Here is a 26,821-nt window from a genome sequence, read left to right on the forward strand (position 1 = left end):
ATTATTATTATCATTATTATTATTATTATTACAGATTGATTCCAGATTGATTTTATTGCAGATTGTGCGGCGCAAGAAAAAGAAAAAGAAGTTTAGTCTGAGATGGCGAACTCTGTCTGGTCGGATAAAATAGTGCAGCTGCTGCATCGCATCAATAACTTTTATTTGCCAGGTAAACATGACGTCATCACTTTTATACGCCAGGTAGGATCAATTATACACTAAGCCATTCCCTCACCAGCTCATTCTTCACCAGTTGATTCTTCACCAGTTGATTCTTCCTTCACCAGTTGATTATTCTTTCACCAGTTGATTATTCCCTCACCAGCTGATTCTTCACCAGTTGATTATTCCCTCGCCAGTTGATTATTCACCTGTTGATTCTTCCTTCACCAGTTGATTATTCCCTCACCAGTTGATTATTCCTTCACCAGTTGATTCTTCACCAGCTGATTCTTCACCTGTTGATTCTTCCTTCACCAGTTGATTATTCCCTCACCAGCTGATTCTTCACCAGTTGATTATTCCCTCACCAGTTGATTATTCCCTCACCAGTTGATTATTCCTTCACCAGTTGATTCTTCCCTCACCAGTTGATTATTCCCTCACCAGTTGATTATTCCTTCACCAGTTGATTCTTCCCTCACCAGTTGATTCTTCACCAGTTGATTATTCATTCACCAGTTGATTATTCCCTCACCAGCTGATTCTTCACCAGTTGATCCTTCCTTCACCCGTTGATTATTCCCACACCAGTTGATTCTTCCCTCATCAGTTGATTACGGTATTCCCACACCAGTTGATTCTTCCCTCACCAGTTGATTCTTCACCAGTTGATTATTCATTCACCAGTTGATTATTCCCTCACCAGCTGCTTCTTCACCAGTTGAGCCTTCCTTCACCCGTTGATTATTCCCACACCAGTTGATTCTTCCCTCACCAGTTGATTCTTCATCAGTTGATTCTTCCCTCATCAGTTGATTATTCCCACACCAGTTGATTCTTCCCTCACCAGTTGATTCTTCATCAGTTGATTCGTCCTTCACCAGTTGATTCTTCCCTCGCCAGTTGATTATTCCTTCACCAGTTGATTCTTCCCTCACCAGCTGATTCTTCACCTGTTGATTCTTCCTTCACCAGTTGATTATTCCCTCACCAGATGATTCTTCACCAGTTGATTATTCCCTCACCAGTTGATTATTCCCTCACCAGTTGATTATTCCTTCACCAGTTGATTCTTCCCTCACCAGTTGATTCTTCACCAGTTGATTATTCATTCACCAGTTGATTATTCCCACACCAGTTGATTCTTCCCTCATCAGTTGATTATTCCCACACCAGTTGATTCTTTCCTCACCAGTTGATTCTTCATCAGTTGATTCGTCCTTCACCAGTTGATTTTTCCCTCACCATTTGATTCTTCCCCACAGGTTCTTGTCGTGCCAACTGCCGGCGCTTTGAGGTGGACGGCAGCCAAGTGGGTTTTATTATGCCGCACGTGGCCTCGCTGCTGACGCGCTATGGAGATGTCTTCAAAGTGACACCAGAGGGCGCTCTTTCACTCTGCCAAAGCCTGGACTCCTACCACAAAAGATCGGAGGCTGTGGACGAAGTCCTGAGGACGCTTCGACAACATTCTACCCTGCGCTGCCTGGAAGGATGGAGGGATGAGGTGACATGTCTTACAAACCCTGTTTCCATATGTGTTAGATGTAAATATAAACGGAATACAATGATTTGCAAATCCTTTTCAAGCCATATTCAGTTGAATATGCTACAAAGACAACATATTTGATGTTCAAACTCATAAACATTTTTTTTTTTTGCAAATAATCATTAACTTTGGAATTTGATGGCAGCAACACGTGACAAAGAAGTTGGGAAAGGTGGCAATAAATACTGATAAAGTTGAGGAATGCTCATCAAACACTTATTTGGAACATCCCACAGGTGTGCAGGCTAATTGGGAACAGGTGGGTGCCATGATTGGGTATAAAAACAGCTTCCCCAAAAATGCTCAGTCTTTCACAAGAAAGGATGGGGCGAGGTACACCCCTTTGTCCACAACTGCGTGAGCAAATAGTCAAACAGTTTAAGAACAACGTTTCTCAAAGTGCAATTGCAGGAAATTGAGGGATTTCAACATCTACGCTCCATAATATCATCAAAAGGTTCAGAGAATGTGGAGAAATCACTCCACGTAAGCGGCATGGCCAGAAACCAACATTGAATGACCGTGACCTTCCATCCCTCAGACGGCACTGTATCAAAAACCCACATCAATCTCTAAAGGATATCACCACATGGGCTCAGGAACACTTCAGAAAACCACTGTCACTAAATACAGTTGGTCGCTACATCTGTAAGTGCAAGTTAAAGCTCTACTATGCAAAGCAAAAAGCATTTATCAACAACACCCAGAAACGCCGCCGGCTTCTCTGGGCCCGAGATCATCTAAGATGGACTCATGCAAAGTGGAAAAGTGTTCTGTGGTCTGACGAGTCCACATTTCAAATTGTTTTTGGAAATATTCGACATTGTGTCATCCGGACCAAAGGGGAAGCGAACCATCCAGACTGTTATCGACGCAAAGTGTAAAAGCCAGCATGTGTGATGGTATGGGGGTGCATTAGTGCCCAAGGCATGGGTAACTTACACATCTGTGAAGGCACCATTAATGCTGAAAGGTACATACAGGTTTTGGAACAACATATGCTGCCATCTAAGCGCCGTCTTTTTCATGGACGCCCCTGCTTATTTCAGCAAGACAATTCAGCATGTGTTATAACAGCGTGGCTTCGTAAAAAAAGAGTGCGGGTACTTTCCTGGCCCGCCTGCAGTCCAGACCTGTCTCCCATGGAAAATGTGTGGCGCATTATGAAGCGTAAAATACGACAGCGGAGACCCCGGACTGTTGAACGACTGAAGCTCTACATAAAAGAAGAATGGGAAAGAATTGCACTTTCAAAGCTTCAACAATTAGTTTCCTCAGTTCCCAATCGTTTATTGAGTGTTGTTAAAAGAAAAGGCCATGTAACACAGTGGTGAACATGCCCTTTCCCAACTTCTTTGTCACGTGTTGCAGCCATGAAATTCTAAGTTAATTATTATTTGCAAAAAAAAATAAAGTTTATGAGTTTGAACATCAAATATGTTGTCTTTGTAGCATATTCAACTGAATATGGCTTGAAAAGGATTTGCAAATCATTGTATTCCGTTTATATTTACATCTAACACAATTTCCCAACTCATATGGAAACGGGGTTTGTATATTTACACCTTCATGTCTTAGCTTCATAAATACACTTGTTCATGGTGACACATGCTCTAACACTTCTAATTAGTATTTACACCTTTATGTGTCATCAAGCAAGCCAACCATTTGGACTTTTTAAGGCTCCCCAAATGATCCCTAAATCCCTCTAAATCTAAATGATACATTTGTCAAAGTTGTTGTGTTGTTTTGAAATAGTGCTGGCAAGTTCAATATAAAGTAGCCAGAGTGTGAGTTTTAATAATCACAAGCTGTCATTATTCTCTTCAATTTGCTTCTAAATATGTCAAGTTTCCTTTTACTTCATAATGTCAAGTAGAAATGATCTTAAATATAATAATGATATAATATATATAGTAATAATCCTCATAATTAGGGCTGGGCGATATGGCTGAAAACTGTATCACCATATAAGTGTTCAGTCTAGGGCTGCAACTAACGATTGATTTGATTATCGATTCATCTGTCGATTATTACTTCGATTAATCGATTAATAATCGGATAAAAGAGACAAACTACATTTCTATCCTTTCCAGTATTTTATTGAAAAAAAACAGCATACTGGCACCATGTTCTTTCAACTTGCCAAATAAAACAAGGAAAATGTTACAAAAATGCACACTTTTGACACCCCTGCTATAGATAATAACAAATTAAATGTGATAAATGTATGGATATAAAGCAGAGCCTGACGACGCATGCGCGTTTATCATAACTCTCTCTCTCTCTCTCTGTCTCTGCCCCTCCCTCACCAATGCTGCTGTTTGTTTTGTTTTTAACCCCTTCTTAACCCTGAACGTACATTGAAAATACACGCAACCCTAACTCCAAATGCCGGACATTTGAGGCATTTAAGAAACACCGCCCGACAGCCCCGCAAAAGAGGACATGTCCGGTGAAAAGAGGACGTATGGTCAGGACCATGCCCGGTCGCTGCTAGCATGCGACCGGACCATGCTAGCAGCTAGCATGCTAGCAGCGATCGGTTTCACGTCCGGTGAAACTGATCGCTGCTAGTCCTCTTTTGCTAGCAGCTAACGGGCTAGGATAGACTGACCATACGTCTTCTTTTCACCGGACATGTCCTCTTTTGCGGAGTTTCTTAAATGCCTCAAATGTCCGTCATTTTGAGTATTGTTTACACAACGTGCAGTACGCTACTTAATATGTCCGTGTGGAAACTCTTTCGGTACACTTCCGCACCGAAACGAAACCCCCGTACCGAAACGGTTCGATACAAATAAACGTACCGTTACACCCCTATTATTTTGATTATTGTTTCTCAGCTGTTTGCAAATGTTGCAGTTTATAAATAAAGGTAAAAAAAAAAACGTAGCCCCTGCGCATGCGCATAGCATAGATCCAACGAATCGATGACTAAATTATTTGCCAACTATTTTTGTAATCGATTAGTTGTTGCAGCTCTAGTTCAGTCGATATCAACAATTATTGATATTTTTATGACCTATGGAAAATAAGGAGCAGGCTAAAAATATCAAACGTGAAACATTTTATTTAAATGTAACTTCCTCTGATTATAATCTCTCAGCTATCGATGCAGAAAGTAAATGTCAACACAAGCATGGAAAAGAATGTCAACAAAATAGTCAAATAACATTGAACATTTAACAATCTCTTCAAATGAAGGTGTTAAAATATGTAAGAAATGCTTGATAAAGTGTAAGAAAATAGTGTGAAAATGTAAACATAGAAGAATTATTTTCTGCAAGTTTAGTGGGAGGAAGTTACAGCTGTGCTCTAAAGGGTGAGCTAAGGTGGTGTGGTATTAGTGGTCTTACCTTGCATCATGTACACACCACATTGGTCTGACTACAGTCTTTTTGTTAAAAATTCAAAAAAGTGCCATACTGTCCAGGTGACTTTTCCTCTTTTATCCACAATTTCTTCATTTTTACTTTCTTTTCTTGCTCCATGCAAAGAATCAACCAAACTTGATAGTTGATACTGTTACCTGATTGGCTGTTATGGTGTCACACCCACTGATCACTGATCACTTCCTGTGTTACCAGAGAGCGAGTGTCTTTGTTCATGCAACCAACCTTGCTTCCATACATCACCTTTCTTCCGACGGAGGAAAAAAAAAAAGAGTAAAGTTTATCAAACGCATTTTTTATTGATATCCATTAGGCGTCTATTGCGGTAAATATTGATATGGTTTTAATCATCCAGCCCTAATAATAATACATGATTATTAGTTCATCTATGGGGGGTTGAGGGTCTCCTGCCCTGTCTTTAAAAAGGACTGTTTCAAACTTGAATCAAGGGTCCTTGAATGCACCACAATGATGTGCTATCACATGCAACATGAATACCACTTTGTCCACAAATGTATCGTACTTTCTTCAATCGCCTCATCCTGCTTCCCAAATGTGAGCTTTGGCGACTTTATGACGTCTTTTTGAAGTCAACACTTCCATGCTGGGTTTGGTTTTCATGGAAACTTTGATGACTTTTACAACTAACAGATTGAAAAGAAATAAATAAAAGCAAAAGCCCCCCAGGTCCTAATCAGAATCAGAAATACTTGAATCATGTTGTTGTGGCTTTATTAACCCTCAGGGAATCCTTCAATGTTAGGAAGGTTTCAGTCTTAAAAGTAAGTCATATATATCTTTTACTTTCAATGATTACATCTCGACATCAACTTCACATCTATTGGTAACCTTTACAACCTTTGCTATGTTTTTTTTTTAAATATTTTATGGCCCTTTTGGCAAAGAAAACAAAAACAAAACAAACTCAGAAGTTCAATATTTGATGTGAAATAATTGGAGCCTTGAATAGGTCAATCCTTCTCAACAACATTCATTTTGAGTCATAATTGTTTGAGCATTGAGCGTTTGAAATAAAAAAACACATTAGAAGACCCTTGAGGGTCCTTTTCATAAAAGTTTTTAAAAAGTCATATGTATTTATATTTTTTACTTTTTAACACTTAAATGTAAAAAAAAAAAAAAAAAAAAAAAAAAGTTAAATTTTTTATGTTTTTGTATGTTTTATTCCTTTTTTGTGAAAAAAAACAAACTCAAGTGAAATATTTGATGCATACTTGCCAACCTTGAGACCTCCGATTTCGGGAGGTGGGTGGTGGGGGGTGGGGGCGTGGTCTGGGGTGGGGCGGGGGGCGTGGTTTAGATGTATATATATAATAAATACTTGACTTTCAGTGAATTCTAGCTATATATATATATATATATATATATATATATATATATATATATATATATATATATATATATATATATATATATATAAATATATATATATATATATATAAATAAATAAAATAAATACTTGAGTTTTAGTGTTCATTTATTTACACATATACACACACATAACACTCATCTACTCATTGTTGAGTTAAGAGTTGAATTGTCCATCCTTGTTCTATTCTCTGTCACTATTTCAGAACACACACATTATACAAATATACATTATAAAATCAATAAGAAAACGGGAGCTCTAATTTGGGAGTCTGAATTAGGATCAGAAGTTCCTATATAAACATTTTTGTATTGATTGCTGCAGCTGTGCACTGGATTCATTCACAAATACAAACTACAACTCACAAACACTTCAGAGTTAGGCTCCACCATCAGAATGTGTACTTAAACTTATAAAGATCACATGGATATTATTCAGTGAGTTGATTCACCAAAACTAACCTGTTATACAGGAGGAAAAAGCACACAGGACGTTTCAATTGTTCACAGACTGGTCGCGCTCATCAGAATGACAAGACACTTCCGGTCTGCAGGTGATAGCATTCAATTGGGAAGAAACGCCCTACTGCCCCCTACTGACCAATGTGAATACTGATAAATGTGTAATGACAGCTCCAAAAACGAATTCAAACCACAAAATAAAATAAATAAATCAACACAAAAATGTGACACATTATGGGTGGGTCACATATGCATGTACAGTAGATGGCAGTATTGTCCTGTTTAAAAGTGTCACAACATTGCTGTTTACGGCAGACCAACTGCTTTACGGTAGATGAAAACTTGACTGCTGTTGTTGTGTGTTGTTACCGCGCTGGGAGGACGTTAATGAAACTGCCTAACAATAAACCCACATAAGAAACCAAGAACTCGCTGTTTATATTGTGGGAAAGCGGACGTGTGAACAGGCTGTCAACACGTCACTCAGGTCCGCATGGAGCTGGAGGGGGCGTGGCCTCCAGCTCCGCCTGAATTTCGGGAGATTTTCGGGAGAAAATTTGTCCCGGGAGGTTTTCGGGAGAGGCGCTGAATTTCGGGAGTCTCCCGGAAAATCCGTGAGGGTTGGCAAGTATGATTTGATGTAAAGTAATTAGAGCCTTGAATAGGTGAATAATTCACAACAACATTGAGTTTGATTCGTTATTGTTTGAGCATTGAGCGTTTGAAATAAAAAATGACATTAGAAGACCCTTCTTCTCATAAAAGTGTTAAAAGTAAGCCATATATTGATATTTATTTTGACTTTCAATGCTTAAATCTGTAGATCAACGTCAGGACTATTTGTTAATATTAAGTGGGTTTTTTTGTAATTTTCTTTACGTTTTTGTACATTAAAATTTTTTTTGTGTGTAACAAACTCAATTTTTTGTATGGCAAAAACATAAAAACATTCGATATTTTCCTTCCAAAAGTGTAATATTAAATGTAAAGTAATTGAATAGGTCAATAAATCATTGATTTTGATTCATAGTCATTATTTGAGCATTGACCGTTTTAGATTTTAAAAAACGACCTTTGGACCCTTGAGGGTCCTTTTCATAAAAGTTTTCAAAAAGTCACATTTATTTGTAGTTTTTTTACTTACATTTTCTATAATTTTTTGTAAATGTTTTATGTTTTTGTACGTTTTATTCCTTTTTTGTAAAACAAACTCCAAAGTGTAATATTTGATGTGAAGTAATGAAATAGGTGACAACATAGATTTGGATTCCTAGTAACTGCAGTGACTTTTGTCTTGCAGAGGTACAACGTGATGGACAAATTCTCCGACACACCCTCCATGTGGATGGAGAGAGCAGCTACCAGTAAGTCCCGCCTCCTTGTCAGTGATGCTGGTCCTGGTCTGCTGCCTCTTCTCCTGCTCAAACAGGTCTTTTTGGCGTGAAGCGCTATGGGGTCCACATCAATGGTTACACCGTCAGCGAGAGTGGGGACGTCAGCATGTGGCTTGCACGGCGCTCACCCACCAAACAAACCTACCCTGGACTGCTGGACAACCTGGTGAGTACAAAGTGATGACTAGAAGAACCTTAGAGGAACAAACCTACCCTGGACTGCTGGACAACCTGGTGAGTACAAGTGATGACTAGAAGAACCTCAGAGAGCTAACTAGCTTAGCGGCTGCATGGCCTCTGAGTTGGTGAAAGTTAATCCTCGAAAGTCTATTGTACAGTAAGTGATTGTTTTATTATATTGATAGTTTTTTGTTTAGCACTTAGCAATACTGCTACACCATGCTTAGTGTTTGACTACAGCCACATCTGTTTAGCACACAGCTTTTAAAACATCCTCCTCCTTATATTCAGCCTCAAAAATATAACTTTAGGAATCATCATTTGTCCCAAAGTAGTCTTTGTTGTCTCTCATGAAGTCTGCCATGATTAGTAGTCTGGTTGTTGAAGCTGATATAGACTATGATAGTCCCAATATTGTGTGTTTGAAGGCAGCACATGGACACCTGATATAGACTATGATAGTCCCAATATTGTGTGTTTGAAGGCAGCACATGGACACCTGATATAGACTATGATAGTCCAATATTGTGTGTTTGAAGGCAGCACATGGACACCTGATATAGACTATGATAGTCCCAATATTGTGTGTTTGAAGGCAGCACATGGACACCTGATATAGACTATGATAGTCCCAATATTGTGTGTTTGAAGGCAGCACATGGACACCTGATATAGACTATGATAGTCCCAATATTGTGTGTTTGAAGGCAGCACATGGACACCTGATATAGACTATGATAGTCCCAATAGTGTGTGTTTGAAGGCAGCACATGGACACCTGATATAGACTATGATAGTCCCAATATTGTGTGTTTGAAGGCAGCACATGGACACCTGATATAGACTATGATAGTCCCAATATTGTGTGTTTGAAGGCAGCACATGGACACCTGATATAGACTATGATAGTCCCAGTATTGTGTGTTTGAAGGCAGCACATGGACACCTGATATAGACTATGATAGTCCCAATATTGTGTGTTTGAAGGCAGCACATGGACACCTGATATAGACTATGATAGTCCCAATATTGTGTGTTTGAAGGCAGCACATGGACACCTGATATAGACTATGATAGTCCCAATATTGTGTGTTTGAAGGCAGCACATGGACACCTGATATAGACTATGATAGTCCCAATATTGTGTGTTTGAAGGCAGCACATGGACACCTGATATAGACTATGATAGTCCCAATATTGTGTGTTTGAAGGCAGCACATGGACACCTGATATAGACTATGATAGTCCAATATTGTGTGTTTGAAGGCAGCACATGGACACCTGATATAGACTATGATAGTCCCAATATTGTGTGTTTGAAGGCAGCACATGGACACCTGATATAGACTATGATAGTCCCAGTATTGTGTGTTTGAAGGCAGCACATGGACACCTGATATAGACTATGATAGTCCCAATATTGTGTGTTTGAAGGCAGCACATGGACACCTGATATAGACTATGATAGTCCCAATATTGTGTGTTTGAAGGCAGCACATGGACACCTGATATAGACTATGATAGTCCCAATATTGTGTGTTTGAAGGCAGCACATGGACACCTGATATAGACTATGATAGTCCCAATATTGTGTGTTTGAAGGCAGCACATGGACACCTGATATAGACTATGATAGTCCCAATATTGTGTGTTTGAAGGCAGCACATGGACACCTGATATAGACTATGATAGTCCCAATATTGTGTGTTTGAAGGCAGCAGGCGGTGTTTCTGCCGACATGAGCATCAAGCGCACGCTGGTGAAGGAATGTGAGGAGGAGGCGTGTATCCCAGAATGCATTGCACAGGAGGCTCGCCCAGTGTCCACAGTCAGGTAAGAAATGAAGGTCATTGATGGATTAGAAGACGTGTTGGATGTGTTTGTGGTGCAGCTCCACCTATGAAGACGTGTTGGATGTGTTTGTGGTGCAGCTACACCTATGAAGACGTGTTGGATGTGTTTGTGGTGCAGCTACACCTATGAAGACGTGTTGGATGTGTTTGTGGTGCAGCTACACCTATGAAGACGGAGAGGGAGTGTTTGCTGAAAGTCAGTTTGTCTTCGACTTGGAGCTTCCTGCCTCTTTCAAGCCCAGAGTGGGCGATGGAGAAGTGCAGGACTTCTACCTCCTGCCCATACAGGAGGTGAGCTCCATCTTCACAACATTAGGACTCATTAGGGAGGACTTCAAGTTTATATCTCCATGTACAAAAGCCAAAAGCAGTAAGGTTGTCACCTTGTGTAAAAGGTAATGCTCATAAGGGTATTCTAGTCAAATATGCAGAGATCAAATGTGTCAATATCAAAATATTACCTGGAATACATTTTTGGCAGCAGCGAAGTGGTCATTTGGGTATATTTTATCTTTGTAAAGGCTATTTCAACAAGTAAACAGTACAGTAAGTACTTGATGTTGATATATGTAATGCTCATAAGGGCAGTGTTTTTCAACCACTGTGCCGCGGCACACTAGTGTGCCATGAGATACAGTCTGGTGTGCCGTGGGAGATTATGTAAGTTCCAGTGACGTGCGGTGAGGTTGATGGCTGGTGAGGCACTGACTTCATCACGGTCAGATTTACAAACATATGAACCCTAAAGAGTATCTTATTCACCATTTGATTGGCAGCAGTTAACGGGTTATGTTTAAAAGCTCATACCAGCATTCTTCCCTGCTTGGCACTCAGCATCAAGGCTTGGAATTGGGGGTTAAATCACCAAAAACTATTCCCGGGCGCGGCGCCGCTGCTGCCCACTGCTCCCCTCACCTCCCAGGGGGTGATCAAGGGGATGGGTCAAATGCAGAGGACACATTTCATTACACCTAGTGTGTGTGTGACAATCTTTGGTACTTTAACTTAACTTTAACTTTACACATACAAACTGTAGCACACAAAAAAGCACATTTAATTAAAAAAACGTTATTATGGTCTTACCTTTACTTATAAATAAAGTCCATGCGCCGCAACTAAAGCCCTCACTTAAACTTTCCACGTGCAAGATTGAATCTATTTAAAAAAGTGTAACCGAGGGTTTATAAATGTGGCCTATACTGTATGAAACTACAAAATAACAAACACGGAGGCTCCAGTTTACACGAGGACCACTTTATTTACCTTCTTTCAAAAACCTCCGCAACGTGTCATCACTTCCGCTCTTAGCGCCTTCAAAATAAGAGCTCAAGGCATATACTGTATAACAGCGCATAACAGGAACTTAACATCACAAAGAGGAAAGCCCATGAAAATAGGTTACAAAAGTTATTTAATAAGAAGCCAAAAAGTGCAAAAACAATAATGTTCGTGTTGGAGGAGTTGTGAATTAGGTACACCTGCAGTCTGCAGGTGTACCTAATGTTGTGGCCCTGCAGTCATTCACAACTCCTCCAACACCAACATTATTGTTTTTGCACTTTTTGGCTTCTTATGAAATAACTTTTTTAAATAGATTCAATCTTGCACGTGGAAAGTTTAAGTGTGGGCTTTAGTTGATATAACAATTCTACGGCGGGGGTGCAGGAGGCGAGCCTCAGCCAGTGCGCCTTTTGCAGCCGTTTTATGATCGCTCAGCACAAGAAATACGTTACACACATACAGTTGTTGACAAAATACACTGTACATTATATACCTCAGCTAACTAAACTATGGAAATGTATAATATAATTCATATAGAAATACAGTCTCACTGCACAGCAGGCCAGCAGTTAGCCGAGTCCAGAATCCATGTTGAGGCACAACTGGCTGCTGCCTCACCGCAAGTCTCTTCTCAGTATTTGAACGGCAAATGTGAAAATTCAGCGATTTTGAATAAAAATAATCTAAAACTGGTGAAGTTAAATGGAAAATAACTTTATAGTATAATCACTGAATACATATAACAATTTAAAAAAAAAAATTTCTTTTTACATTTTTTTTCTTTCCATGATGGCAGGTGAGGCAAGGTAAGTTCACCTATTTGGGGTAAAAATATTTTTTGCAAACAAGTAATTCTAGTCTGCAATTGATGTGTTGTTGTTGAGTGTCGGTGCTGTCTAGAGCTTGGCAGAGTAACAATATTACACTCTTCAATATCAGTAGGTAGCTAATTGCTTTGTAGATGTCGGCACATGGTTTGTTGTGATCCTAATATGCAGATGACAGTGGGAGGCAGTGTGCAGGTAAAAAGGTGTCTAATGCTACAACCAAAACCAAGCAAAAGATGAGTGCCCCTAAGAAAAGGCACTGAAGCTTAGGGAACAAAAGTAAACCTGAACTGGCTACAAAGTAAACAAAAACAGAATGCTGGACGACAGCAAAGACTTACAGCGTGTTGAGCAAAGATGGCGTCCACAAAGTACATCCGAACATGACATGACAATCAACAATGTCCCCACAAAGGAGGATAAAAACAACTGAAATATTCTTGATTACTAAACCAAAGTAGATGCGGGAAATATCGCTCAAAGGAAGACATGAAACAGCTACAGGAAAATACCAACAAAACAGGAAAAGTCACCAAAATAGGAGCGCAAGACAAGAAGTAAAACACTACACACGTGAAAACAGCAAAAAACTCAAAAAGAGTCAGGGTGTGATGTGACAGGTGGTGACAGTACACCTACTTTGAGACAAGACCTATATTGATGCATGCTTTAAAGTCGTATCCAACAATTGCGACAACGACTTTTTACTGTCGACTGAGTTTCGTTTTTGAACGATTTGTGCTGGTGGTGTGCCTCCGCTTTTTTTCAACGCAAAAAATGTGCCTTGGCTCCAAAAAGGTTGAAAAACACTGCATAATGGTATTCTAGTAGAATATGCGTATGTAAATATCAAAATATTATGTTGAATCACTTTTTGTCAGGCAATATTTCATTTAATGAACATTTGACATAAATGAAAACATCCAAACACTTTATAAATATTTATTATGTGCAGGAAGGAAGAACATTTATAATTGTATGTATGTTCCAAACAAGAAAGAGGTTTTATCACATCAACATGGGACTAACAACACTCCTTTAAATCTCATTAATACCACAGCAAAGGCATTTTCCACACATGATCAAGTCTTCAATAATGTCAAACAGGTAGTGTTACAGTAACAGGAAGATCAAGTCTTCAATAATGAGTAAATAAGTGAGTAAAACATATTTTGTGCGTGTGTGGACTTTTGGCCGTCATTTAACTCTATACACGCTGTTGTAACACCTGGCTTGGCATTGTCTTGCTGAAATAAGCAGGGGCGGTCCATTATAACATTGCTTGGATGGCAACATGTGTTGCTCCAAAAGCTGTATGTACCTTTCAGCATTAATGGTGCCTTCACAGATGTGTAAGTTACCCATGTCTTGGCCACTAATACACCCCCATACCATCACACATGCTGCCTTTTACACTTTCACCCTAGAACAGTCCCCATGCTTCTTTTCCTCTTTGGTCTGGAGGACACCACGTCCAGAGTTTCCTTAAAACAATTTGAAATGTGGACTCGTCAGACCACAGAACACTTTTCCACTTTGTATCAGTCCATCTTAGATGAGCTCGGGCTCAGCGAAGCGTTTCTGGGTGTTGTTGATAAATGGCTTTGGCTTTAACTTGCACTTACAGATGTAACGACCGACTGTAGTTACTGACAGTGGTTTTCTGAAGTGTTCCTGAGCCCATGTGGTGATATCCTTTACACACTGATGTGGCTTTTTGATGCAGTAGCGCCTGAGGGATCCAAGGTGTGTAATATCATGGCTTACGTGCAGTGATTTCTCCACATTCTCTCAACCTTTTGATGATATTACGGAGCGTAGATGGTGAAATCCCTCAATTCCTTGTTGAGAAATGTTGTTCTTAAACAATTTGCTCAGGCATTTGTTGACAAAGTGGTGACCCTCGCCTCGTCCTTGTTTGAGCATTTCATGGAAGCTGCTTTTATAGCCAATCATGGCACCCACCTGTTCCCAATTAGCCTGTTCACCTGTGGGATGTTCCAATTAAGTCTTTGATGAGCATTCCTCAACTTTATCACTCTTTTTTGCCACTTGTGCCAGCTTTTTTGAAACATGTTGCAGGCATCAAATTCCAAAGGAGCTAATATTTGCAAAAAATAATAAAGTTTCTGAGTGTGAACATGAAATATCTTGTCTTTGCAGTCTATTCAATTGAATATAAGTTGAAAAGGATTTGTTGTATTCTCTTTTTATTGACCATTTACACAACTTCACTGCTTTTGGGCTTTGTATTGTATGCTACCGTATTTTCCGCACCATAAGGCGCCCTGGGTTATAAGCCGCGCCTTCAATGAACGGCATATTTCAAAGCTTTGTCCACCTATAAGCCGCCCCGTGTTGTAAGCCGCATCTAACTGCGCTAAAGGAATGTCAAAAAAACAGTCAGATAGGTCAGTCAAACTTTAATAATATATTAAAAACCAGCGTGATGTGGGCGCGCATGGAGTCGTATATCAACATGGACGGAGCTGCGTGAAAAAAGCCACCCGGCCTCTTCGCGTAAACTTACCTTAACCACTCGCTCATCTTTTCTTCATCCATCCATCCCTTCGAGTTAGCTTTTATGATGACGCCGGCTGGAAAGGTCTCTTTTGGCAAGGTCTTCCTTTTGAATATCACCATGGGTGGAAGTTTCTGGCCATTAGCATGGCAAGCTAGAACCACAGTGAAGGATGACTTCTCATTCCCTGTGGTGCGAATATTCACCGTACGTGCTCCCGTTGTATCCACAGTGCGGTTCACAGGAATATCAAAAGTCAGTGGAACCTCGTCCATGTTGATAATGTTCTCTGGCCGGATCTTTTTTTCAGCTATCTTGTTTTTACAATATGCACGGAAAGTAGCCAGCTTTTCTTGAAAGTCTTTAGGCAGTTGCTGTGAAATAGTAGTCCATGTGCGGATGGAGAGATTGCGTCTTTTCATGAACCGGAAACCTGTCGCTTAGTAGGAGCCATTTTGTGGTCTTTACAGATGTAAACACACAAAGGAAATGAAACGTAATATCCGCGCGCTTCTTCTTCTTCTACACGGGCGGGTGGTTGCTTACAGTAGAAGAAGAAGCGCTTCCTGTTCTATGGGGGCGGGTGCTTACCTTGGCGGTTGCTTGCGTAGAAGAAGAAGCACTTCCTCTTCTACGGGGAAAAAAAGATGGTGGCTGTTTACCGTAGTTGCGAGACCGAAACTTTATGAAAATGAATCTTAATATTAATCCATATATAAAGCGCACCGGTTTATAAGCCGCACTGTCAGCTTTTGAGTAAATTTGTGGTTTTTAGGTGCGGCTAATAGTGCGGAAAATACGGTAGCTATATATATATATCACAATTTATTATTTGTCATAACACAACTATTTCAAAATGGCTGCTGATGTATGCGGTTGTATTATTTGATGAATAACTGGTTACTTTCTATAGTAAGTACCATTTCAAATCAATACTGTTCCAACTTCCGCTACCAGTTGTTGGTACTTTTGTGTGTTAATCATTGTTTGATCATTGAAAAAAAAAAAAAAAAGTCATGTAAAAATGAGATGTTGTCCACTTGTTGCATCATCTTTGATTATGACATTTGCAATGCAGTTGCACTTCCTAGACATTAGATGGCAGCACCCTCCAAGTTATGTTGTTTACTAGGAAGTAGCTTTTTCCAATGTGTCCCTTTTTACATATTTTATTCTATCGTATATTTTGTGTTTCTCCTATAAAAAAATAAGTTTTCTTATGACCAAAAAATAAAACATATATATATATATATATATATATATATATATATGTATGTGTGGGAAAAAAATCACAAGACTATTTCATTTCTACAGGCCTGTTTCATGAGGGGGTACCCTCAATCATCAGGAGATTTTAATGGGAGCATTCGCATACCATGGTTTATATAGGGCACAGAGTGGGTGGGTACAGGCTGGCGTAGGGGCGTGGTGATTGGCTCATGTGTTACCTAGGAGGTGTTTCCGTCTATGGCGGCATGTTGTTACAATTTCGCTGCGCTTGTTGAGGGATGACAGGTCTGGACGGTAAATAATAAACAGTTTCTCTTTCAAGCATAGGTTGCATCTTTTATTACCACTATTGTAAGGTGTGCTGGATGCAAGAATTTGCCATGTTATTGAATATTCAACATTATTGTCTTTGAGGTCCCAAATGTGTTTGCTGAGTTCTGTGGTATTTCGCAGGTTTTTGTTCCTGAAAGAAGCCTTGTGATTGTTCCATCTGGTTTTGAATTCTCCCTCGGTTAATCCTACATATGTGTCGGATGTGTTAATGTCCTTGCGTATTACCTTAGATTGGTAGACAACTGATGTTTGTAAGCATCCCCCGTTGAGAGGGCAATCAGGTTTCTTTCGGCAGTTACATCTTTTGTTGGTTTTGGAGTCGCTCTGTCTGGGGGCCGACGGCTCATTTGCAATTGTTTTGTTGTGGTTTGAGATGATTTGTCGTATATTGTTCATGCAGCTGTAGCTCAATTTAATGTTGTTCTTGTTGAATACTTTTCTTAGGATGTTGTCTTTGGGAAAGTGTTTGTCAATCAGATTGAGGAATTTGTGTCCAATGTTCGTTGAGACGTTTTTGCTGTATGGGGGGTTGTACCAGATGATGTCGTTTCGTTTTCTGTTCTTTTTTGGCTGGTTTCCTGGCGTGGGTTCATAGGTGAGGGTGAAATTGTATCCGCTTTCATCAAGGGCTTTTTGGTACGGGGGGGTTGCTTGGTCAAATTCAGCTTTGCTAGATGACAGCATCGATAGCCTTTTTTTGATTCCGGTAGGTATTCTTTTCGTGGTGGTGGGTGGGTGGTTGCTGTCATGGTGCACGTATTGGAGTGTTGTGTTGGGTTTCGTGAATGGTTGGTAGCTGTTATTTCTCAGGTTGAAAGTGACGTCAAGGAAGTTGACGGTTTGCTTGTTGGCTTCAATCGTGATCCGTAGGCCGTTCTCTTTGAAAATTTGGCATATGCGCTTCTTGGTATTCTCGCTGCTCCTTGGCGAGGCGCGACACACTGCCAGTCCGTCATCACGGTAAATACCAAGGTTCAGATTGAGGCTAGCGAGCTGGGAGAGGAGGAAACTCCCAACGAGTTCACACGTTTCTGCTCCGTCAAAACTTCCCATAGTGATGTCAAATGTATATATATATATTAAAAATCTCCTGATGATTGAGGGTACCCCCCCTCATGAAACAGGCCTGTAGAGATGAAATAGTCTTGTGATTTTTTTCCCACACATATATATATATATATATATATATATATATATATATATATATATATATATATATATATATATATATATATATATATATTTATATATATATATATATATATATATATCCATCCATCCATTTCCTACCGTTTGTCCCTCTCTGGGTCATGGGGGTGCTGGAGCCTATCTCAGCTGCATTCGGGTGGTAGGCGGGTATATATCACATTAAAATAATAAAAGATCATGTATGATTTATTTGTAACATTTTATGAGTGGGACCCTTTTGGATACCTGAGAATTTTAGTGGGATTTTTATTTCAAACTTTCATTGCTCAAAAGTTAATAATCACAATTAATGTTGTTAAGAAATATTGACCTTTAAGACTCCAATTGTTTCACATGAAATATTCCACTTTGAAAATGTTTGGGGGGAATATTGTATAGTTTGTGTTTGTCATATAATAAACACCAAAAAAAATTAACAAAAATATAAGCAAACAATAAAACTTCAAATGGATGGATATATCTTAAGTTGATCTACAGAGTTGTGTGTTAAAAGTCCAAAAATAAAATACTTATTTATAACACTTTTATCAATGGGACCCTTTTGGGTGTTGGAGGGATTTTTATTGTTTTTACACCATTGCTGAAAAGTGAATAATGAATTATGTTATTAATGATATAATACAATAATTTATTATGAATGACTGATTTATTCCCAACTCCCATTGCTTCACATGAAATATTCCACTCAGGGAAAAGATTGTATATTCTGTGTTTGTGCCATAAAAAGAGGAACTTCTTCAAGAAAAAGGGCAGAAGTTTATATTGAAAGAAAGATCTGAAGTTGATCTCCAGATTGAAGTGTTAACATATTTTCATGACGGATCCTTCTGGCTCCCAGGGCCTAAACTTGAGGGGAGCCCTAGAAGTTCAACTATTTATTTTGAAAAAGAAGAAGATCAAAATGCTTTCATCTTTCAGTCTTTGGACGCCCCTGATTATTGACTCTGGCTTTCAGGTGAAGGAACTTCTTGCCACTGAGGACTTCAAACCCAACTGTGCCTTGGTGGTCCTGGACTTTCTCATCAGACATTCTTTTATTGAGCCGGATAATGGTCGGTCACTTTCTACAACCTGACTTTTTATTACCGGTAACTCTAATATCTGTGTCCTTTTCTTCTCAGAACCTTTTTACCAGGACTTTGTGTCTGGACTCCATCAGGCGCTCTAGAACAGGTCTCCACCTTTCCACTTTTTACCAGGACTTTGTGTCTGGACTCCATCAGGCGCTCTAGAACAGGTCTCCACCTTTCCATTTTTTACCAGGACTTTGTGTCTGGACTCCATCAGGCGCTCTACACTCTTAGAAATAAAAGTGCTAAGTAGAACCATATAAGGTTCTTCGGCTCGTCCTCATAGGAGAACCCTTTTTGGCTCCAGGTAGAACCTTTTTATAAAGGTTCCACCTGGAACCCTTTTGGAGGGTTCTACCTAGAACTGTGTGTAAGGTTCCACCCAGAACCCCCCATGAGAGGTTCTACAAAGAACCCACGCAGGGAGTTCCACTAAGAACCCTTTCATGTTTCAAGGGTTTCATCTAGAACCCACACAGGGAGTTCCACTAAGAACCCTTTTGAATTTCAAGACTTTCATCTAGAACCCACGCAGGGAGTTCCACTAAGAACCCTTTCGTATTTCAAGGGTTTCATCTAGAACCCACACAGGGAGTTCCACTAAGAACCCTTTCGTTTGTCAAGGGTTTCATCTAGAACCCATGCAGGGAGTTCCACTAAGAACCCTTTCATGTTTCAAAGGTTTCATCTAGAACCCACACAGGGAGTTCCACAAAGAACTCTTTCATGTTTCAAGGGTTTCATCTAGACCTGACACAGGGGGTTCTAAAAACATCCCTTTTCAAAGGTTTTCACCGATAACCGTCTTGTCTTCTGAGGGTTCTATAAAGAACCATATTGTATTCTACAGATCAGTTTAGTTCATATTATATTGTGGTCATTTATCATGTTGACATTGAACAAACATTTGAATGAGAAAAACATTTATTTAAAGATAGGCACCATTATTGGCAAATGTTATCAGGAAGTATGTCCCTGGTGACACAGGATCTTACCCATGCTTTCAACAATCCCTGAAGAACTCTTTCTTCCAAAAACGGTTCTCTGGATCAAAATAGTTCTTACTGGAACCCTTAGTGTTAGTGAGAACCCTTTTAAAACCAATTATTCAGAAAAGGGGTTTTAAAGGGTTCTCTGGATCAAAATGGTTCTTACTGGAACCATTAGCGTTACCAAGAACCCTTGAAAAACCCTTTCTTTGGGAAAGGGTTTTTCAGAAGCAAATGGTTCCAGTTAGAACCTCAGTCCTTGTAGAAGAACCCTTTTAGAACCCTTATTTCTAAGAGTGTAGAACAGGTCTCCACCTTTCCACTTTTTACCAGGACTTTGTGTCTGGACTCCATCAGGCGCTCTAGAACAGGTCTCCACTTCAATATTAACACTGAATGACACTTTGATTTGAATGGTATTGAATAATGATATCTATCATACTTACAGGATACGCCTTGTTAAATATGAAACCATTATTATCCTTCAAAAATACTAATCAAATGTACTGAAAAATAAGGGACACGTAAAAATGTATTAAAAGTAAATTCACGTACAATTACAAAGTGCTAAAAGAAATTAGATGCAACTAAATTCATGATGTATATGCTTCTTGAATTAAATATCAATCAAAGTTAAGTAGGTATGAAAAAAGGTTTTACCAGTTTAATCGTCATTTTTACGCTTAAGAAACTTTTCTATGACTTTATCCCCAGACTTCTTCTGTTTTTTGGAGATTGTCAGTACTGCCACCAGTGGTGGAAAAGTGTATTACAACTAGAGGGAGGAATCCTTTGGGCCCCTTGCCATTCTATTACAACTCAGGAGCTACAATTCCGTGAAAAAGTGATTATGGATGCATCTTTACTAAAAAAGCGTTTATCAGCTGCAACTTTAAAAAAAGAATCATTTGGAATAAGAAAGTGAAATGTGTAGAAAAGTGTAAGATACGTGCAGTCAGACATATTGTATACCTTTATTTACAATAAATACATCCATTATGACTCGTTTATTGTCGAATGGTCCATTTGTGGCATGAACATACAAACTGTGGATGCAAACATGTCCTGACATGTGTTGGAATTAGGACTGTCAAAGTTAACACCATAAGTTCCTTTAACAGCGCTCATTTTTTTAACGTCCTGAATCCTTATTGACCCTCAGTCCATGCCGTAGCGTGGGGAAATGTAATGGCCTTCAGTTGCTGTTTGTCATGTCTGTGTGATCATGTTTTGTTTTAGTAATGTTCGGTTTAAATTTTGGACTTTTTGTGCACTTTTGTTTTGTTTTGTCACCATAGCAACCATTAGTTTCACCTGTCACGTCACGCACCTGTTCCACGTTTGGACTCATTGTGCACTCTTGTCACCATAGCAACCATTAGTTTTCACCTGTCACGTCACACACCTGTTTCACGTTTTGAGTCACGCACCTGCTTTCACTAATCATGTCCATAGTATTTAAGTTCATTCATTTTCTGTTGTTCGGCCTGACGACATCCCCGCATTTATGCTCCTGCACTCTCTCCACACCCTGATGACCTTGCTACTCTTTTTTTCATGCCGGTTCCATGCCAAGTAAGTTTTTGTTTGTTAAGCCACAGTTAGTGTTTTGTTTAATTGTTCATAGTTTCTGCCAATGTGCAAGTTTTGTGTTTAAAGTCTAGTTTTATTCTCCGCCACTGTGCGCGCTTTTTGTTTATTCCTTTTTTGATAGTTTAAAATAAATCATGTACCCACCTTCAAGCCTTGACCAGTCCAGTTCATTTGCACCACGGGAGAACAAACCAAGCCAAAGTCCAGGTCCTGACACTGTTGAGGCACAAGCAGGAAAATGGCGAGCAGAAATGCACGAAGTAAAGGGTACATGATGGAAATCCCAGGTCCAAAGCCATGACAAAGTCGAAAGGACCAGACTATTTGATCTGGCGCGAGAAGGAGCTTCACTTCCGTGTTTAGATTACACTTTAGCGCATTGATAGACATTTCAACTTGAATGATCCACAAGGGAAATAGTTGCCATTGTTACACTAACCACTTTATTAAGATGGAATAAAAAGTCATCAGAAAGGAAAGACAGAGGCAGGAAGTCTTTAATATTCTAACGTCTTTTCTCAAAGCAATCACAGAAAATGAGAAATGTCTTCCATTACGATCATGCTTTGACTGTCATCTTTCTACCTAAATACATGCTAGTACATCAGTTGAGGACAATGAAAGGAAATAAAGTGTATATTCTTTCATAACATGACAGAATGTTTATCAGGCTGAATATTAGGATGGATTCTAAATAGAGAAGGTTAAAACCTTGTCATGCAGCATAGAATCAAGTTGTACAACAGCTCATTTAATGATTAGCACAAGCATTTTTTTCCAAGTATCACAGATGACGTTAGCAAACATGTTTGACAATCAAGGCACGATGCTAACAATCCACATTTTGTCTTGTAAAATGACACCTAATATTGTTTAGCTTGTCTTCTGGATGCAAGAGGTCCTACAAAATCTGCAGGTCATTTTTTTACTGTCATTAAAAGTATTGTTTATGTCCTTTTTCTGTTGAGCTGTTTGAAAAAGCTTTCAAAAATATGTCATTCAAACAAACAAATTGTCCAAGCGTAGTGTTAAAAAGTTGAAAATGATCCGCACACCTGCCAACTACTCCGGTTTTCCCGTAATTAGTACGGTTTTCATCAACCTATTCCGGGTTATGGTTGCAGTGATAAAAAATACGGTTTTTCATTAATTAAAAAAAAAAAAAGTTTTTAAGTTTTATTCACAAAATCGCGTAACAACAATGACAATCGACACTGCTTCCCGTAACTTCCTATCGAGCCATTCCGAATGCCATGCGCGAGGCTATTTATAGCACCGCTGCCAAGCCCGAGGCACCAGTTGCCATTGTTTCCAAACGAGCGAACGATCATGGAATCAGCCGAAGAAAAATCGCAAACGAGTCTTAAACCGAAAAGAAAACTGCAGTCATTCCGTGAAGAATATTCAAAAGTTTTAATTATCCGTTCAAAAAGGGTGAAAACTACGCGAATTGCACCTTGTGCAGACAAGATTTTTCGATCGGACACGGAGGAATTAGCGATGTAAAAGACCACGTTGGGACAAAAGAACACAAGTCTAATGCCGTTGCTAGCGATACAAGTGGAAAACTTTCAACGTTTTTCGTCGCCCAAACAGATTCTTTGGATGTGATAAATGCCGAAGAATTTGGATTTTAGCCACAAAAAGGTAATGCCACCAATGTTATCTATTGGAATTGTTTAGTACTGTTATACTGTTAAAAGTGTTTATACTATTTATGCTTTCAAGTCCAAGTTGAAGAAATCTTGTTAAATGTGTCAAGACTTGGTCCGGGGTGTTTGCTTTTCCAGGATGCAACGGAAAGTTGGCACGGGCGAGACGGGAATGAAGGTACATTTTTTTATTTATATTTATCAAAAAAAAGGAATAAACAAAAAGCGCGCACAGTGGCGGAGAATAAACTATGAACAATTAAACAAAAACATTAACTGTGGCTTGATAAACAAAAACTTACTTGGCATGGAACCGGCATGAAAAAAGAGTTAGAGGCATGAACAGAGCATAAATGTGTTGTGTAGAAGCATATATGGGGTGGGGTCGTCAGGCCGAACAACAGAAAATGAATGAACTTAAATACTATGGACATGATTAGTGAAAGCAGGTGCGTGACTCAAAACGTGAAACAGGTGCGTGACGTGACAGGTGAAAACTAATGGTTGCTATGGTGACCAGACAAGGGAGTGAAAAGACAGAAACTAAACAAAACATGACTTAAAACAAAACATGATAATACAGACATGACAAAATGTTGACAGCATAACTACCAAAATACAGAAGTATGTCCTTAATATTTTTGCAGTGCTATTTCAGTTGAAAAGTTCAAATGATTACATTAGAGATGTGATGTGCCACTTTTCAAGTGTCTGATGGCTTCAATTAATTTTCATTAATTTTTCATATTTTGAATTCTTTTGAAAGGCTTACAAAAAAAACTACATTTGAATTGTAATTCCATGCTATTGACAGGACTATTAATTTTAATGAAGTTAGCTTACCATGTTTACAGTATGATAATTGTGATAGAAATGTGAATTTTAGGCACAGAATATTTTTTACAATTGAACAAGGCAGTAGATTATACAAGCTTGGACAGAAAGTTAATAATGACACCAATTTTTTTTTTAATGGAATTGTTTAGTACTGTTTTACCATTTGTTTACTGTAAAAAGTGTTTATACTTTCAATGAACAAATTGAAGTCTTGTGAAAGGTTGACAGGATAACTGGCATTAACTGTCAAAATAATTTCAAACTATTGAAGTTAGCTTACAGAATAAACATGTCAATCAACCCATATGATTTTTGCTGTAATATTTTTGTTCTGAAAAGTCACTGTGACTGATAGAAAAGTGATGGTTTTAGCAACATTTTAACCTGTCTGAATGCTAATAATCATTTTGCGTCGGGGGGCGAACCTGAACCCCCCCACCAGGACTTTGTCCTGGACCTACCGGGACCTGCGGCCCCTGGACCCTGGCTACTAGGTTTTTCTGATTTCAAAAGTTGGCAGGTATGGATCCGTCTCGGGCAGGCCTGGGCAATTATTTTGACTCGGGGCCAAATTAGAGAAAAAAATGTGTCTGGGGGCCGCTATGTCTGATTTTTAGGAGCATTGATACAAAACCTCACAATGATGTCTGAATGCTAAAAACCACCTTGAAAAACGGAATGGGATTTTTATTTTATTTTTTTTACTGAATGACACCCAGAATGTACATGAAAATAAAGAATGTATAACTATGAAAGATAAAACACTGAATATTGACAACATGAACGTCACACCCCCTCTCCATACACATATTTTACAATCAAGCCAAATGCAACAAACAGTGAAATATGAATGCCAAGAGTAAAAAAAAATCCCAGCTACAATCTGATACATCACACATAAATCATGTGATACATCACACATACATCCCACCTACAATCTGATAAATGTGATACATCACTAAGCTTGTCAACTTTGTTGTCAAAATCTCCTTCCACGTCTGTCCCTGACACCCACATTTCACACTCTGTGGAAACACTCCACACCCACACTGCTTGGTGCCTCGCCTGAGCTGCTGTCACTTACATGACCATAGTAACTAATTACATGACCATAGTAACCATACTTGCCAACCTTGAGACCTCCGATTTCGGGAGGTGGGGGGTGGGGGCGTGGTCGGGGGTGGGGGTGGGGCAGGGCGTGGTTGGGGGCGGAGAACAACCTCGCTCTCAACACCAGCAAGACCAGAGAGATCATCGTCGACTTCAGGAGGAGCAGCACCGACCCTGCCCCCCTCTACATCAACGGCGAGCGTGTAGAGAGGGTCCACACCTTCAGGTACCTTGGAGTCCACATCTCTAATGACTTCTCCTGGACAGTCAACACCACATCAATCATCAAGAAGGCTCAGCAGCGGCTACACTTCCTTAGAGTCCTCGGGAAGTACAACCTGAAGCCTGACCTGCTGCTGACCTTCTACCGCTCGTCCATCGAGAGCCTGCTGACCTACTGTATTACGGTATGGTACGGCAGCTGCACTGCAGCAGACAGGGAGAGGCTGCAAAGAGTGGTCAAGACGGCTCAGAAGATCATCGGCCGCCCTCTCCCCTCTCTGACGGACATCTACACCTCCCGCTGCCTCAACAGAGCCAGTGCCATCATCAAGGACAGCACCCACCCTGGCTCTGACCTGTTCCACCTGCTGCCCTCTGGGAAGCGTTACAGGTGCATTAAAACCAAAACAAACAGGCTAAAGAACAGCTTCTTCCCCAGGGCCATAACCATCCTGAACGGACTGCCCCATTGTCCCTCATAACTGCCTTCTCTTCGGTGCAATAACCCATTCCACCAACCACCCTGTTTTTGTTTTGTTTTTTCATGTATATATTCATTTCACACCATATTCATTGCACTTCTACATTTTTTATATTTTTATATATTTGCACATTGTTTTTCTAGCATGCACACATCGCACTGTATGGAATGGCCTCAATCTCGTTACCTTGCGTAATGACAATAAAGCTGATTCTGATTCTTCTGAAGAGGGGAGGAGTATATTGACAGCTAGAATTCACCAAGTCAAGTATTTCATATATATATATATATATATATATATATATATATATATATATATATATATATATATATATATATATATATACATATATATATATATATATATATATATATATATATATATATATATATATATATATATATACATATATATATACATATATATATATATCTACATCCTGAAAATATGCAAACAAAACTGTGTTTAGATAATTGATACTTCAAACTTGCATAAATAAATCTTAAGGAATATAACATAACTTGGCTTCTGAGAGCTTCAAAATGTAATGAATAAAATGCTAAAGTTGTTGATAAACAAGCAATTATTTTAATAATTAAATATGGTCATTTTAAATGAATTATTATGATCATTTCAAATTAATTATTTCAAATATGTTTATTTTAATGTATAATTCTAATGCCTGGATGTAATAAGGAGTCAGAAAAAATACAAATAAAAATACAATTAATTTTGATGTTTTTAGCAAAATATAGTAAAAATTTATATTTTTTTTCTTTAAATTAATAAATATATTTATTTTTAGGTAAGATAAACATAATAATACAATTTATCTCTCGTCTGGATGATTTATTTCTTGTCACCCTGTTGTCCTCCCGTCGTGAAAAAAAGGCTGTCCTCACTCAGGTGCATGGAGCTGGAGGCCACGCCCCCTCCAGCTCCATGCACCTGAGTGAGCTCCGGCTGAAAATCGGGAGATTTTCGGGAGAATATTTGTCCCGGGAGGTTTTCGGGAGAGGCGCTGAATTTCGGGAGTCTCCCGGAAAATTCGGGAGGGTTGGCAAGTATGATAGTAACT

At 39.2% G+C, this 26,821-nt stretch overlaps 1 protein-coding gene across 3 annotated transcripts; it reads left to right on the forward strand.

Annotated features, from left to right (window-relative positions):
- tpk2 (thiamin pyrophosphokinase 2) lies at positions 1–22,088 on the forward strand. 3 transcript variants are annotated; one of them, XM_061970117.2, is made up of 8 exons: positions 1–172; positions 1,431–1,672; positions 8,261–8,324; positions 8,390–8,520; positions 10,249–10,367; positions 10,546–10,678; positions 18,744–18,840; positions 18,910–22,088. In XM_061970117.2, the coding sequence occupies exons 1-8, from the start codon at positions 103–105 to the stop codon at positions 18,954–18,956; spliced, it is 903 nt and encodes a 300-aa protein (XP_061826101.2). In that variant the 5' UTR covers positions 1–102; the 3' UTR covers positions 18,957–22,088. The 3 variants fall into 3 exon arrangements, with proteins under 3 accessions (XP_061826101.2, XP_061826120.2, XP_072770880.1); XM_061970136.2 differs by having other exon boundaries at positions 38–204; XM_072914779.1 differs by lacking the exon at positions 1–172 and adding an exon at positions 731–784.
- Positions 22,089–26,821: the final 4,733 nt, after the last annotated feature.

Source organism: Nerophis lumbriciformis, linkage group LG01, assembly GCF_033978685.3.
Source record: "Nerophis lumbriciformis linkage group LG01, RoL_Nlum_v2.1, whole genome shotgun sequence".
In the NCBI taxonomy this organism is placed as follows: Eukaryota; Metazoa; Chordata; class Actinopteri; order Syngnathiformes; family Syngnathidae; genus Nerophis; species Nerophis lumbriciformis.